The following is a 14,830-nucleotide window of genomic DNA, read 5'->3' on the forward strand; positions in this document are numbered from 1 at the left end:
ACTTTTTATCTTTGTCTTTATCTTTAGTTCTCAAATTCTTATTCTTACTCTTATTCTTTTTTCATGAATCTTGAATATTATTTGTAGAATTTTTTATATTTATCAAGACAGTATTCTGTTCAAAGACTAATAGATGCTATTGAATATCTTAATACAGTCTCATGAAATTTGTCTCAATATTATGAGTGTTGATATATTTTTCAGTATAGTTTATTTTATCTCTAATGAATAATGTCTATTCAGCACTGACATCAGTTAACAAGTGATCAAAAAGAATAAAATCTTTAATTTTATATCTCAAATGAGTATATTCAGTTTGAATGATGATTAGACATTCTATAAAAGCTCTATTTGAGTCTTTCATTTTAGCTGTCAAGCTAATCAATTACTCAAAAAAAACAGATGAAGTAGACTGCAAATCTCTTTGAGAAGTTTTTTTTTTATAATTGTTTATAAAATATATACTGACAACTGATAATTTAAAAATATCATAAAATGAAATCTTACTTATAAGGAGATTAAAGACAATATATAATTATAAAGTCATATTTCTTTTAGTTCAAAAATATTGCATATACATACTGATATCATTCTTCAGAGCAGATTACTTCTTATTGAGAATATCATTGATTTTAAATTACTTAATGATCAATATTATCTCTTTTCTTCACATTGAATAATTTACAGAATTAGTCAAAATGACAAATTTCTTGATATACTTCACTTAATCTCTAAATTCAGTCAAGATCTTCATTATGATAGTAGTTCTATTATTTCTCTGTAGATAGTTTGCAAGATCTTCATTTATTTTATTATTGCTAGTATTGATAATAAATGTCTTTCTACTAGCTCTCATCATTTCAACTTCTTGCTGAAGTTTTGCAATCTCTAATCTCATCAGGATTTCTTCACTAACTTCTGACACCTGGTCACTAGAATCAACTGTATTCTCTGATATTTCATCAACCATATCTTTATATGTATTATTAAACTTGTCTGATTTCTTCAGAATTGTCTTATCTGTTTTAAATGCTTCAGAAGCACTCCTATAGACTGTAATAGATGTAGACAGTGAACCTGTGGGCTCTGGAGTCCTATTCTCTGGTGTTCTATTCTCAGATCCTCAGTTTTGTCTCCTTTTTGGCATGTATTCTTCTGTCAAATCTGGCGTTCCACCCAAACATAGATTGACCATCAATGTCATCCAATTGTTGTTTGCATTTTTCCTCATGTTGTTTGTAGCTGTTCATTCATAGCTGTTCATTCACAGCTTCTCCTCACGTTGTTCGCAGCGAAAGACCTCTAATTTGAGGGGTCTCATAACCTCTTAGAGGACCGTTATCAACCTTGTTGCATTGTGTGACTCTAAGCAAGCTAGCTAGCTACTAATAAATACATAGGTGCACGTGACCTCGGGTAGCCGGGGAATCCTCCAACAGATTTGATCGCTTAATGAGAATTGTCTCGTCAGAATTAGTATCAGCCATAAAGAGGTTGGCAGAGCTTGGCAGGCCTGGGTAGCGAGATAATAAGCGAGCGCATAGTGTCCAGGATTGTTGCCAGCGGTTGGTTGGTGTGGTTTAGTAGTTCGATCAAGAAGACGATTGTTCAACAGCCCGATCAGTAACTTAACTATATGACTATTATTAACTTACCTACAAAGCCTCTGTGGAGTGAAAGAATCTAATAAGAAAAATAATCATGAAGATTCTATACCATCTTCTCAATCTAGTAACAATTCAATTATATGTTTGATAGTGAATTCTTCAAGATGTTTTTTCACTGATAATTTTTTCACAGCATTCTCGATTTTTTCATTTTCAAATTCATAATTCTCATATTCTAAGCTGCCATCATGATTTTTGGATTAGTAATATATTTTAATACAGTATCCAGTCCATCCGATATATAATCTTTATAGTAGTATTTGAATATAATAAAGCGTTGTTGAGAAATTCGTGAATTTTGCAAATTAGTTGAGAAAGTTGGTACAAGTAACTATGCGTTGACTGGCGTGTGTTGACTGGGTTGGATTATGTTGATTGGTGGATTGTGTTAACTACAACCATCAACTCACTCAACTCTCCTTGTTTGAAAGGCCTGTGGCTACCATCCAACACACAAGCCATACAAACCCGCTTCATTGCTTTCCTCTTGCAGTCTGTAAGAGTGAGAGGTAAAAAGCTGCGACGACAATCGAACAAATAAATATTTACCTCTGGAGGTCCTAACTGATCTTCTTCACAATGGCGGACAGCGAGCTTGCGCCCAAGTTCGCCCCATTCTTCGGAATGGTAAGGACGCAATAATCTCCCTTGCTCATACTCCCACCGCCATAGAATTAGCTAGACTAACCAATATATATAGGCAGGCATTGCTTCAGCAGTGAGTTCAATCATATCCAGTTCTGCAACCACCATTCATCCACCGTCCTCTCCCCAGATTAACGGACAAACACTCGAGAAAACCAGCGCTGACGAAATCTCAAAGATGATCTTTGGATGTATGTCACGGGGAAACCCACAACCTCTCCCCCCACCCCCCCTCAACCCGCCCCCATGCCAACCAGATATCCCGAGTCAAACCACATGCACGAACGCGAGCTTGGATTCGGACTCATAAGACTTGAACCGCGATACAGCAATAGGAGCCGCATACGGAACCGCGAAAGCAGGCATCGGCATCGCGGGCGTCGGAACCTTTCGACCAGATCTCATGATGAAGGTATGATTGATATTTGGTTTAACTACGACCAACCTAGCCAGTCAGCTAGAGCTGTCTATTTATTTGTCGTATTCTGCTAACGGGTGTGGAACACGTGTGTGTGTGTGTGTGTGTGTGTGCCTGTTGCTGTTGCTAGTCTTTAATTCCCGTAGTCATGGCGGGTATCATTGCCGTCTACGGCCTGGTCGTCGCAGTGCTTATTGCGGGTGACCTGGCTCCTCCGCCGCAGAAGACATATAGCTTGTTCTCGTATGTATATCGTCAACACTTTATTCGCGGCCCCCCTAATACGCCGCTTTTTTGTTCTATATATGTGTCATCCACATAACTGACCGCGTTGAACTTGTGGTAAATAGTGGCGCCATGCACCTCGCAGCAGGGCTATCCGTTGGTCTAGCGGGACTTTCGGCCGGATATACCATTGGCTTAGTTGGTGATATGGTCAGTCTTGGTGTTTCTAAGGGGGCGACCTTTTTTGTTGGCCTCCTTTCTCCAGCTTGTCACGTATATGATATCTAACATAGAATGGTATCTTCTCAGGGCGTGCGATCATACATGCAGCAGTCGCGGGTTTTCGTCGGGATGGTGTTGATATTGATTTTTGGTGAAGTATTGGGTCTCTACGGGTATGGCTCTCCTCGCTCTCCTCGCCCTCCGACTCCCTCTTCTCATACAGGCAGTCTCCTACTTTTTAAACAGGACGGCATGGATGGAAACTGACCGACTACATGATATTTCGAAACAGATTGATCATCGGGTTGATTCTGAACTCGAAGGCTTAGTTAGTGAAGCGGTGGACATTTATTTTTTCTGTGTTTGTTCTTTGGGCACGCATGATTTATGGAACGGAGCATTTCTGATTTTTACCTCTTTGCTGGGATTGCCATCCTGTTATAATGTATGTATATGCACACATGTTTTCTCGGCATGGATAACACGACAATAAAAGATAGGACCTTGGAATTAACCTTAGAGAGAATTGTTGAGGTTGGAAACGGTTTGTTGAATCCGATTTTCCCTTCTTTCACCCAGTGTATTTTCTACGTCGGCTGAAGCAGGATAGCTATTAGAATTATCCCAAACTATGTGAACGTGAATACAGAGTCCATAAAACATACACCTACTGTGCCTGGCTGAATCCCGATCCCCCCCGTCAGGTACATGAACCTAGCTATCGTTTGTTTTGCTTGGGACCGGATCACCTTTGTTGTTCAGATATTCGACCCTTCTTGGCACCCAGCTCTCTCCCTCGCCTCCAGCCCCGCCTACGTCGGAGAGAGCAGCCCATCATAGCAACATCACAAGCGCTCAAATAGTTACTCCCCTTGCAAAAGCTTTGCCGCCCATCAATTCATTCATCCCGCCCTGTAATTTTCCTGAAGCTTGCATCCACATATATATACACTTCATCATCATCATCATCATCATCGCCACCATCGTATCTCATCTCGTATAGCCCTTCTCTCCCTCCTCACCTCGCCCCTCTGAATAAAGCCCCTTAATCTATCTCCCCTAAATCACCCCTTTGCCACAGACTCAGTCAATGGCGACCATATCATCCGCCATCCCTCTGCGCCGCTTCCATTTACTCCCATCGCCGATTTGAATTCCACCCCTCCCCCAACGTCCACCCACTTGCCTCCCCCCCTCCCTCTCCCTCTTCATCCGTGGTTTTAGCTGCTCAACTTTCCACCCGCAGTCGAGCCAAGTGCAGGTTAGGATAGGTCAGCTTAGCTTAGCTTACAAAAGTCAGGGTCTAGCCTCCCCAAGCCATCCATGACCCCTCGCCTTTCCTGATGGCCGCGGAAACGATACAAGGGCAGTCATCAACATCCTACCGGCCAGAAACTGATGTACCCGCCGAGTCAACGCGCGATATCGACACGGTGAATAAGAAGCAGCAGCAACACCAACAACAGCCCCAGAAGAAGAGTAACGCTGAGAAGCCAAATAGCCTGGATCTGAGCCTGGGCCTGGATCTGGCCTGTCCCGCATCGCGCCCGGAAACCCCGCAAGACATCCTTGAGAATCGGGAGAGGATTCGACAACGGCTACCTGCGGAGCGGCTGAGCATTGATGATTTTGACCTTCTCGAAACTGTAGGGACAGGTAAGCTGATCTCTCCTTTGTTTATATGCAGGGGTTTCTAGCCCAGCATGGATGATGATGGATGTTGATATGTTAATAATTGAAAACCAAATAGGTACATTTGCTCGAGTTTGGCTGGCTCGGTGGGCGAAGAGGAAAGAAGGCCAGGATGGAGTATATGCGATTAAGATTTTGCATAAGGCGGACGGTGTGTAGATATCTCCCTTCTTTTCACCGTTGTCTCAGCGGGCATTTACTGATTCGTGTTTTTCACTCGATTGGCAGTAATCAAACTAAAACAGGTTGAGCATGTGCGGAATGAAGTCAGAACCCTTGCTGCGGTTTCTGGCCACCCGTTTATCATTTCCCTTATTTCCACTTTCTCCGACGATCAAAATTTATACATGTTGGTAAGTCTTATTTCCACAGGAAGATATAATAGGTCTCCAAAATATTCACACTTCCATCCGCAACGCCTAACATACAAACAGCTAGACTACTGCCCAGGCGGCGAAGTCTTCACATTTCTCCGCCGCGCCCGCTGCTTCAGCGAGCGAACCTCCCAATTCTACGCCGCCGAAATCGTCCTAATCCTCGAATTCCTCCACGAAGTCCACGGCGTCGCATACCGCGACCTCAAGCCCGAAAACATCCTCCTAGACGCAGAGGGCCACCTCAAACTCGTCGACTTCGGCTTCGCCAAACAACTCTGGAGCAGAGAAACATACACCCTCTGCGGCACCCCAGAATACCTTGCACCAGAAGTCATCCACAACAGCGGCCACGGCCTAGCGGTTGACTGGTGGGCTCTAGGCGTCCTTATATATGAGTTCATAGTCGGACAGCCACCATTCTGGGACCAGAATCCCATGCGCATATACGAGCAGATCGTTCAGGGACGTCTGCGGTTCCCCGTAAACATGCCCCCCGCCGTCCGCGATATTGTGTCCCAGCTCTGCACGACGAACCCTTCGGAGCGGCTAGGGTATATCAAAGGTGGTGCAGCGCGAGTGAAGCAGCACCCGTTTTTCAAGGATATCAATTGGGATGACATTTATTTTCGGCGGACCAAGGGGCCTATAGTCCCCAGGGTGGATTCGCCGACTGACACGGGCAATTTTGAGGAATACCCGGACGAGCCGGATTCGTCGTTGCTTACACCCTATACGAAGGAGATGCGAGAGAAGCATGATGATATGTTTGCAGATTTTTGAGGGGGTTCCTAATTTACGCATTGAATGTTTACGTATGTTGTTTATGAAGGTCCCTAGCTATCTAAAAGTATCTCAGATATGCACAATACCCAATCAGAACTTCATTCCTGCCCCAGCCGTTGATATGCGGAAGGACTCCTAATGGCTAGGTACATGTATGTATGTATGTATGCACTCCGCGGATGTTTGTTAAAAAAATCCATGGAACGACTCCCGTCCGATTTAAAGCACTGCTCTAAATAGAGCGGCTGTCATGCATGTGCAACTATAGCTCCCAGTGGGAAGTCGGTCGGATATTTAGTTATATCTCAAGCATAAAATCTGCTTCAGTAGTTCTTCCTGAGGGAAGAAAAGTGCTCAGCTCCAGCAGTGTGTCACCGCAACAACAACAGCCTTGATGGAGCGACGAGTGGATCGGCCTTCGGCGAAGGGCGATAGCATCCGCAAACCTTGGACTTCGCTCGTAGTTAAAAAGGCGGAAGACGCGCCGAGAGTTTTTTTTTTTTTTTTTTTTTTTTTTTTTTTTCAAGAGTTCAAAAAATCCGTGTTCGATAGATAACAATTTTTGGCGTGCGGCTGTGCTGTGTGCAGAGAGATGAGGCCTGGAAATTGAGTAAATAGGGGAGAAGCTTCCTCATCTTAGGGGGCGCATTGAAGGAATAACTTCTGACGAGATGGCTTTCAGCATTCAGCTTCTCGTGAGAAAGGGGCTCTTGCAGGTTGCTTTTGCGACCTGTCTTTTTGATACTAGCATCGATTATTCGAAGGAGATTTGCTGAGAATGAACACGGCGCCGATAAGATTCTCAGAACGTAAAATGGAGGTAATGGATCCTATGATATGCTGTTTATTTTTGTTTTCATTTATTTATTTTAATTTTGTTTTTTGAGGAGGACAGTAAGCCCTCCTTTTAATTTAGCAGGCGCTGTAAAATGGCTACAAAAAACCATCAGTTTCAGCTTCTGGCTGTGTCACATCATCATATGGAGTATCTAATCAGTGGAATGAAAAATTGAGATGAATTGAAAAATAGATGTCTGAGAGAAGATAAAACAAAATGGTATGTTTATTATGAGTAGTTTTATCCTCATGAGCAGTTAAGTAGTTGTACAGTTTCAGAACTCACGAGTGAATAATTCAGTTTTACTTCTGACATATCAGCTGAGTGAATGAGGATGAAAACAAAGATTAAAAGATCAGATAACATCGTCAGTATGAGAAAACTAATTGAAGCAATTTTTCCAGTTTTTCTGTTTGATTGACACAAACTACTCCTCTATGTCCAACACCCCTTTACACCCTAATATATGCAGGTCATGGCTGAGAAAACAGACCATCAGAAGCAAACGTAGCTGAGTATATCTATAAAGCATTAAATGATTCTAATATTTCTTTCCTTCTTCTTTGATTTTATATATATATATCTTCAATTTATTTTATCTTCTCGATGATGGTAAGAACAAACTCATCTCAACTATATATTTTATTCATTTAAAATACATAACAGATGCCAAAGGAGATTTGCATCAATACAAAAAAAAAAAAGACACAAAAATGGAAATATACGAAACACAATTAACTCCAAAAAGTCTCCAACCAACCAAGTAAGACGGAAGCCTAGCCCTGAAAGAACTCCCCCTCCATTTCTATATTAATTTTATTTTACAGGACAGATAAGGTAAATGAAAATGAAGATGCAGGTGAAAATGCAGGCGGATGGGTTTTTCTTCGCAAAAGGTCAAATGAAGCTGAAGAATTTTCTTCTGCTGGATCATCGTTCCTCTGCTGCGGGATTGATGCGATGCCGGGGTGTGGGCGGAGGTGGATGGTGGGATTGGAGGTGGAATTGGGTAAGGTGAAAGGTTGAGCGGTGGATTATATGTGGAGCGAAAAAGGAAGAAGGGAGAAGGGAGGCAGAGAGTTTGAGGAGAGAGAGGGGAGTGTTAAAAAATTTTATGCCAGACTGTTCTATATACAGTCCCCACATGGTTAGATGTAGTTGGCTGGTTGGTATCTTTTCCTCATTTGCTCCGAAGGACTCAAAGGTAGGATGACGTCAATGATGGTGTGTAACTCCCAGGGAGAAACAGTAGGTAGAGTGGAGATGTAGGGGTATTTTGCGTTTATGCAGCGGGTAAGGGTAACATTGATTCCGGGATTACGCAGTCCTATTCCTCGAGAACGACGGGTGCTGGGCGGCCCGCCTCTTCGCTCTTCCAGGATCCTGAGATTTATGTTAGAACGGGCTATTGCAAATGGGGGTGACTTCCCAAAAAAAAAAATTATAATAATAAATAAAGAAAATAAAGAAGAAAAAAAAAGGAAAAAGAAAAGCAAAGAAGAAAAGAAGAGAGAGAGAGAGAGAGAGAGAGAGAGAGAGAGAGAGAGAGAGAGAAACAAGATATATATACACACCTGAAAAATGATGTTTAACAAACGCCATAGGATCATCCGCGCCCCCAGCCCCCATATGCCCAACACCTGGACTGAAGCTCGTGATCGGCAAGACAACCACATCCCCCAACTGCCTGTGCTCCTTCACGCCCGAAAAGTCATGCGCAGTCAAATTCCTTCCATTAGGCGGCTGCGCCGTCTCAAAATAAAGCGGGTTATTAAAATACCGAAAGATCGCATCCGTCCACACCGCCGGCCCCGTAAACTCCATAACCGACTTATCCATCATACCCCGGATCAGGATCCCTGCCTCCTTCATCCGCAGCGCATCCTCTGTTATCGTGGCGACCACGTCGCGGAGTACAGGGTGGCCCGGCTTGGCTTGAATAGTCCACTGGCAGAACTGCAGGCGGCGCGAGAACCATTGTGCCCAGTCCTCGCGGTCCGTATCGGCTTCTATGCCCACTACGAGGCCGACGGTGGACCTGTTGATGTGCCGGGGTAGCCATTCGTCAGCGGGCTTGAGGACGTAGGTGTCTATATCGCTATATATGCCGCCGCGGGCGAGGAGGATGAGGTAGCGGAAGAAATCTGCTTTGAGCACGGGGAGGGGCAGGGAGCGGTATGTTTCTATGATTTCTGGGAAGGGGGCGTAGAGGTAGCGGAGGAGAGGGTCCATGTCGTCATCAGTTATGACTTGGTGGATGAAGGTTGGGTGGGCTATGGTCCAGGAGGCTTCGTTGGTTCGGAAATGCTCGTAGAAGTCAGGGGAAGCGGGGGTGTTTTTCCATGTTTGCCAGATGTAGGCGGGGAATTTGGAGGGGAGGTCGTAGGGGAATTGGTAGCGGAGACGGTCGCGGAGGGTTTTCCTGGCGAGGTCGGGGGAGTGGGGAAGGGATTTGGGGGGTTGGTTTAGTTCTGCAGAGGATGGGCTCTTTTCTTGTTGGTTTTGTTTTCGATTGGGGATTGGTTTTGAAGATGTGTGTGAGGGTTTGAGAGGTTTGGCGGAGTGTGAGGAGTGGAGGAGGAGGATGCAGGAGAGGAGGAAGAGGGCGGCGACTAGGGATCTTCGAAAAGTGATCATGGTGCTTGGAATCGAGCGGTGGGGGAGCTCTCGTTGACCATTCGGGCTGGATATATAAAGGAAATCCTGTGGCCGGAAAACTGGGCTTATTGGGGCTGGCGACGGCTTAGATGGATCCAAGGTTCAGTCCAAGCTAAATAGGGTGGGAAGGAAAAGTATATGATGCATGTACGCACTTGCACAGCATCGACTGGGAGGATTGAATGTCCTCTCAAGATTGGCTGAGCATAGCGTTGATGGGCACAAGCGTTGGCTCTCGGGAGGAGAGGCGAGGGGAGGGGAGGAGGGAGAAGGGAGGGAGGAGTAATTCGGCTGGGATCTGTGGTTGAGTCAGGCGCAGCAGGAAGCTTACAGCAAACATCACAGACGGCATATCCAGAAGAAGCTGTCAGCCTTGACTTCTTCCACGGGCGAAACAAACAAAGAGGAGGTGTGACAAGGGGAACTCAGGAGAGGTTGGGTAATAATGGCTGTAAGTTGGTTGTTGTTGTTGTTGTTGTTGTAGAGGAGGAGGAGGAGGAGGAGGAAAAGAGCTCAGTGCTTGAGTGCACATTACGTCGTTCATCCCTTCGCCAGTTGAACTGCCTGCTCCCACCGCCCACCTGGCTGCTTGCTCCGTACATGCGCACGACCACACAGTCGTCTCTATATATATACACACAAACACAGACACACACAATCTACATATATCCATGACATATGGGATACGCTAATTATGCAATCCACGGATTGCAAGGGTTAGCAGTCGCCTACAGTCGCCGCTTGCCTCCGCCGCTAGTTTGCTTCTGGCCTAGCGGCCGCCTGCAACAAGAGATCTCGGCAGCTTCTTCTGGTTAGCGGGGAGGTGAAAAAGCCTGGTGATCGATCTCTGGGCGTGGGGTCGAGCCTCTGCCGCGCGCACACACACACACACATTGCATCGTAAGATATGTATGTTTTACCGGAGTTATAGGGAATACAGGGGATGGGCGGCTATTTCTTGCATTATCTCATGCAGGTCAGATTCGATAGAATATCGATTCAATGCAGTGAAAATTCAGATTTCACACGTGTCAGTGCGGCAGTGAGTTATGCTTCGTGAATGACGGAGTAGAAAAGGATTGAGAAAGAAGTTTGCAGATAAACTTAACTATGAGGGGAAATAAATCACTCATCCAGATGCATCTTTCACATATTACCGAGTATTATTCTTAGTTTTTTGTTCCGTGTGAATCAGACAAAACCTTGGATCTTCAAGCTAACGCTTCGAATTAACTCCGTTGATACTTAGTTTGGAGGGCATTTTATTTTATTTTGAATTATTCATTGCAGGCACTTTCCGGATTATCCCGTGCATCCACTCATGAATGGTTTGTACTGCCTCCCTGTATTGAATGAAGCCAGAGATCAACAGATCCATTTTTATGAACTGAACTCTGCTGTCGATGAGCATGTTGATAACAACCACTCGTAGATTAATTTTTCAGCAGCAACTAAATTCAAAGCAGTAGAGTGCACATTGAATGGACTGACTGCTCTTTTATCTCTACTCAATATCCTTCATCTTAAAGGTGACTATAACTCTATCATTTAAAGGTGAATGAATATAACAATATTTTTGATCTGTATCTTTTCTCCCCTCGCATCAATCACATGGTGTTCAGTTTCCCTCCTCGCTCACCGCCTTTGCCCTCCCCCCAATACCAGCCCAGCAAGATGATGCAATGGATGCCAGGGGAGTTCGCTTGCGGCAGAATAATAATATTTACCTTAACGATTTAGTCAGAGTCTCCACATTCTCGCCTTTCTTTCAACATCTTCAAACATTCTCTTGTGCGCGATTACAGTGGGTGACCGTTTATAAATGCTCGAGTTGATCGCGATGTTTGCCGCTGTTCAGGCATTGAAATTCGGGTGAAGAAAGAAAATGGACGTCCTCTCGTTATAGATCTGCTCTCTGCTCTTCTGCTCCTCTGCTCCTTTCAACAATGGCTGTCAGCGCAAGAGGAGCTCTGGCGGCAGCCAGATTTGCTGCATGGAGACCAACAATTGCTCAAAATCACTGCGCGCGGGCATCTACACTCCTTAAAACATCACATTATCATAACCCCACGTTGCTGGCTTCTCTCCCGGCTACAGTCCGGTCTATCCATGCACAAACTCACCCAAGGACCCAAGCAGCGACCGCCACAACCACCGCCTCCTCATCCTCTCCCTCCACTTTAGCACCAGCGGACGGAGCCGCTTCCCAAAGTCCACAAACCAAAGGCTCCTCGAACCCCGCCCTCTCATTCCCCTGCCTTGACGCCCTCGATGCCAAATCATCTTCTCTCCTCGCAAGATCCCTAACCTCCGGCCCAGAACCCTCCTACACATCCGGCCACCACGAAAAGTTCAAATCCACCGATCCCCTCCTCCTCGACTGGGGCGGCGTCCTCCCCGAATTCACGATCGCCTACGAAACCTGGGGCACTCTAAACAGCGACAAATCCAACGCCATCCTCCTCCACACAGGCCTTTCCGCCTCCTCCCACGCCCACAGCACCCCCGCAAACCCCAAACGAGGCTGGTGGGAACGCTTCATTGGCCCCAACGCCCCTCTCGACACTGACAAATACTTCATCATCTGCACAAACGTCATCGGTGGCTGTTACGGCAGCACAGGGCCTTCCTCCATCGACCCCTCCGACGGCAAACGCTACGCAACCCGCTTCCCCATCCTCACCCTCGAAGACATGGTGCGCGCCCAATTCCGCCTCCTCGACTCGCTGGGCATCTCCACCCTGGCCGCCTCCGTCGGCTCCAGCATGGGCGGCATGCAATCGCTCGCTGCAGGCATCCTATTCCCGCACCGCGTGCGCAAAATAGTCTCCATCAGCGGCTGCGCGCGCAGCCACCCGTACAGCATCGCCATGCGCCACACCCAGCGCCAAGTGCTCATGATGGATCCCAAGTGGGCGCGGGGGTTCTACTACGACTCCGTCCCGCCGCATTCAGGCGTGAAGCTGGCGCGCGAGATTGCGACGGTGACGTATCGCAGTGGACCGGAGTGGGAGAAGCGGTTTGGTCGCAAGCGGGCGGATCCCAGTAAGCCGCCGGCCCTGTGTCCGGATTTCCTCATCGAGACGTACCTCGACCATGCCGGGGAGAAGTTCTCGCTCGACTACGATCCGAACAGTTTGCTGTATGTGTCTAAGGCGATGGACTTGTTTGATCTGGGCCGCGAGCAACAGAAGGCTACGGCGGCGAGGAGGGCGGAGACGGCGAAGCGCATTGCAGCTGTGGGGGGTGAGGTTAGGCCGATTCTTAGGGATCCGACCTGTAGTCTTACGTTGCCTGCGCAGCCGTATGAGGAGCAACCGTCGCCGCCACCGTCATCGTCGTCGTCGTCGTCGTCGCAGGGTGTAAATAGTAATGATTCCTCGGTAACTCCTCAGTCTGAATCCGCCTCCCAAGCCACGTCCCAGCAACCCCCCCCAACAGACCTCATTCTAGGCCTCTCCCCATTAAAAGACCACCCCATCCTCGTCATGGGCGTGGCCAGTGACATTCTATTCCCAGCATGGCAGCAGCGGGAGATCGCTCAGGCGCTGCAGGCCGTGGGAAGTTCGCGGGTAGAACATGTTGAGTTAGGCGAGGACATATCGCTCTTCGGACATGATACGTTTTTGTTGGATCTGGAGAATATTGGAGGGAGGGTGGGAAGGTTTTTGGGCTGACGTGGTTGAATTTCAGGGGGTTTTGTATGTATGTATTCTCGTGCATGTTTTGCATATGTTTGAATGTGTGTTTCATATTTTGTATCTCTATTTGATCGGGGTCTTTTTTATATATCAATGGTTAGTTATGCTTTGCTTAAGAAACATACTCCTCGTATGCGCCGGAAAATTTGGTAATCTACCGCAACGGAAAACAATTTGGGATATACGTGCAAGAAAGGACGCCCTGATACGATACCATGTAACTACAAATTACGCAGGAGATATTCCAACTAGAGGATGCCTTCCAACATCTGAGAATATTATCAGTTACCTGCTTCAACTCGACGTCTACAGTTATCTATTGCTATGGAATCGTCCTTGGCACGGTATAGCTTTTGGCGAAGACCATGTAATTAGGTTAGAGGTGGTTACATGAAGTTCAGCAAAAGCGCCAGAAGAATACAAGGCATAGAGGGGAAGGTGACATATGTTCATTGGGGTCATAGAAGCGTTAAGCCTAGAAAGACTTGTCGAGATCGCGCATCCCACAGTTGAAATGATCGGGATTGTTGAGCTTCATGTTGAAGGACCAAGGACGGGGATTTGAAGAATAATAGATGTACCAAAAAAAAAAAAAAAAAAAAAAAGAACAGAAAAAAAGAAAGTTGCGAAAGTCCTCAGATTAGCTCTCAAGTTCTCATAGATTTCCATGCAGTATAAAAAGGTGAAGCAAAACATTCTCGCGAGAAAATGAACCGCAAGCGCCTTTTTCCGCGGGATATCCTGCAACTTTGCCGATGTTTGACAGACATCACTTTGTCAATCTCGTCATTGAACCTTCGACTTTTTCTTTTTTCCTTTTTTCAATTTTTTCCAACGGGAACTTTTTTTTTTTTAGAAGGGGGAGATATTTTTTTTTGGTAGTTTTCAATACGCCGCCCATCTTCGCAGGAAGACAGGATAAGGGGAAAAAAAGTAAAGACTGCTGTCTTGCCGATTAGCCCACAGCGCCAATAGCTCGCAAAGCCAACAACCCACAAGCCCATAGCCCACATAAAATCCATCGGCAGTTCGACTGCAGTGCTTAACCGTTCACCCCTTTGGGTCCAGCGTGTGCCATTTGTGGCTAGGCAGGCAGTAACACCTGATGCCGGCGCCGCAACCTTTTCAAGCAGAACCGTTATAGCTCTTCGGTTAGAAGCAACAGTCTGAGTGGTAGGTGGGCCAAGCCGGCCAGGTCGACCAAACTCACATGCAAGCGGGGCAACATGTACTTAGATACCCAAGTAATATATATCTGCGCAATTGCAACGTGCAGAGCGTTTTAACGCCAGTTCGATCCTCTTAACCAAAAATCCAAACCCAAACTTGAGTTCTGCGACTAAACCCACGTGTAAGGGGACGAATGTGTTTGGGTACCGAGAAAATGTGCCATTCACAATTACGATGTGCTAGGGTGCGAAGACCGCGAGGTCTTCGTACCAGTTTGGTTCTCCATACGCCATACTTCAGATTCAAGTATTGATTTTTGGCGACTGGTATATCCAATTACGCCAACTGCCTGAGGATCATGCCGTTCCATTTAGAGTTACGTTACTCCGACGAAAAGTTGCAGCTGTCGTTCTGGAGATTTGCACGTTTACCCT

The 14,830-nt window shown here is 46.2% G+C and overlaps 5 protein-coding genes across 5 annotated transcripts; 3 read left to right on the forward strand and 2 right to left on the reverse strand.

The window, feature by feature from the left end:
• Window positions 1-724: 724 nt before the first annotated feature.
• Window positions 725-1,487, reverse strand: PAAG_11793 (hypothetical protein; the record flags this gene model as incomplete). The annotated part of the gene is made up of 2 exons (XM_015847376.1): window positions 725-1,053; window positions 1,412-1,487. The coding sequence occupies 2 exons, from the start codon at window positions 1,485-1,487 to the stop codon at window positions 725-727; spliced, it is 405 nt and encodes a 134-aa protein (XP_015702968.1).
• A 759-nt stretch (window positions 1,488-2,246) lies between these two features.
• On the forward strand, window positions 2,247-3,444 carry PAAG_04049 (hypothetical protein; the record flags this gene model as incomplete). Its single annotated transcript, XM_015845145.1, has 6 exons — window positions 2,247-2,294; window positions 2,368-2,503; window positions 2,642-2,724; window positions 2,861-2,973; window positions 3,081-3,165; window positions 3,265-3,444. The coding sequence occupies 6 exons, from the start codon at window positions 2,247-2,249 to the stop codon at window positions 3,442-3,444; spliced, it is 645 nt and encodes a 214-aa protein (XP_015699371.1).
• Window positions 3,445-4,520: 1,076 nt separating this feature from the next.
• PAAG_04050 (serine/threonine-protein kinase PRKX) lies at window positions 4,521-6,026 on the forward strand (the record flags this gene model as incomplete). Its single annotated transcript, XM_015845146.1, has 4 exons — window positions 4,521-4,833; window positions 4,928-5,020; window positions 5,098-5,222; window positions 5,304-6,026. The coding sequence occupies 4 exons, from the start codon at window positions 4,521-4,523 to the stop codon at window positions 6,024-6,026; spliced, it is 1,254 nt and encodes a 417-aa protein (XP_015699372.1).
• A 2,168-nt stretch (window positions 6,027-8,194) lies between these two features.
• PAAG_04051 (initiation-specific alpha-1,6-mannosyltransferase) lies at window positions 8,195-9,504 on the reverse strand (the record flags this gene model as incomplete). The annotated part of the gene is made up of 2 exons (XM_002793733.1): window positions 8,195-8,250; window positions 8,442-9,504. The coding sequence occupies 2 exons, from the start codon at window positions 9,502-9,504 to the stop codon at window positions 8,195-8,197; spliced, it is 1,119 nt and encodes a 372-aa protein (XP_002793779.1).
• A 1,967-nt stretch (window positions 9,505-11,471) lies between these two features.
• PAAG_04052 (homoserine O-acetyltransferase) lies at window positions 11,472-13,202 on the forward strand (the record flags this gene model as incomplete). The annotated part of the gene is made up of 1 exon (XM_015845147.1): window positions 11,472-13,202. The coding sequence occupies one exon, from the start codon at window positions 11,472-11,474 to the stop codon at window positions 13,200-13,202; it is 1,731 nt and encodes a 576-aa protein (XP_015699373.1).
• Window positions 13,203-14,830: the final 1,628 nt, after the last annotated feature.

The sequence above is a fragment of the Paracoccidioides lutzii genome, assembly GCF_000150705.2.
Source record: "Paracoccidioides lutzii Pb01 unplaced genomic scaffold supercont2.10, whole genome shotgun sequence".
Lineage (NCBI taxonomy): Eukaryota > Fungi > Ascomycota > Eurotiomycetes > Onygenales > Ajellomycetaceae > Paracoccidioides > Paracoccidioides lutzii.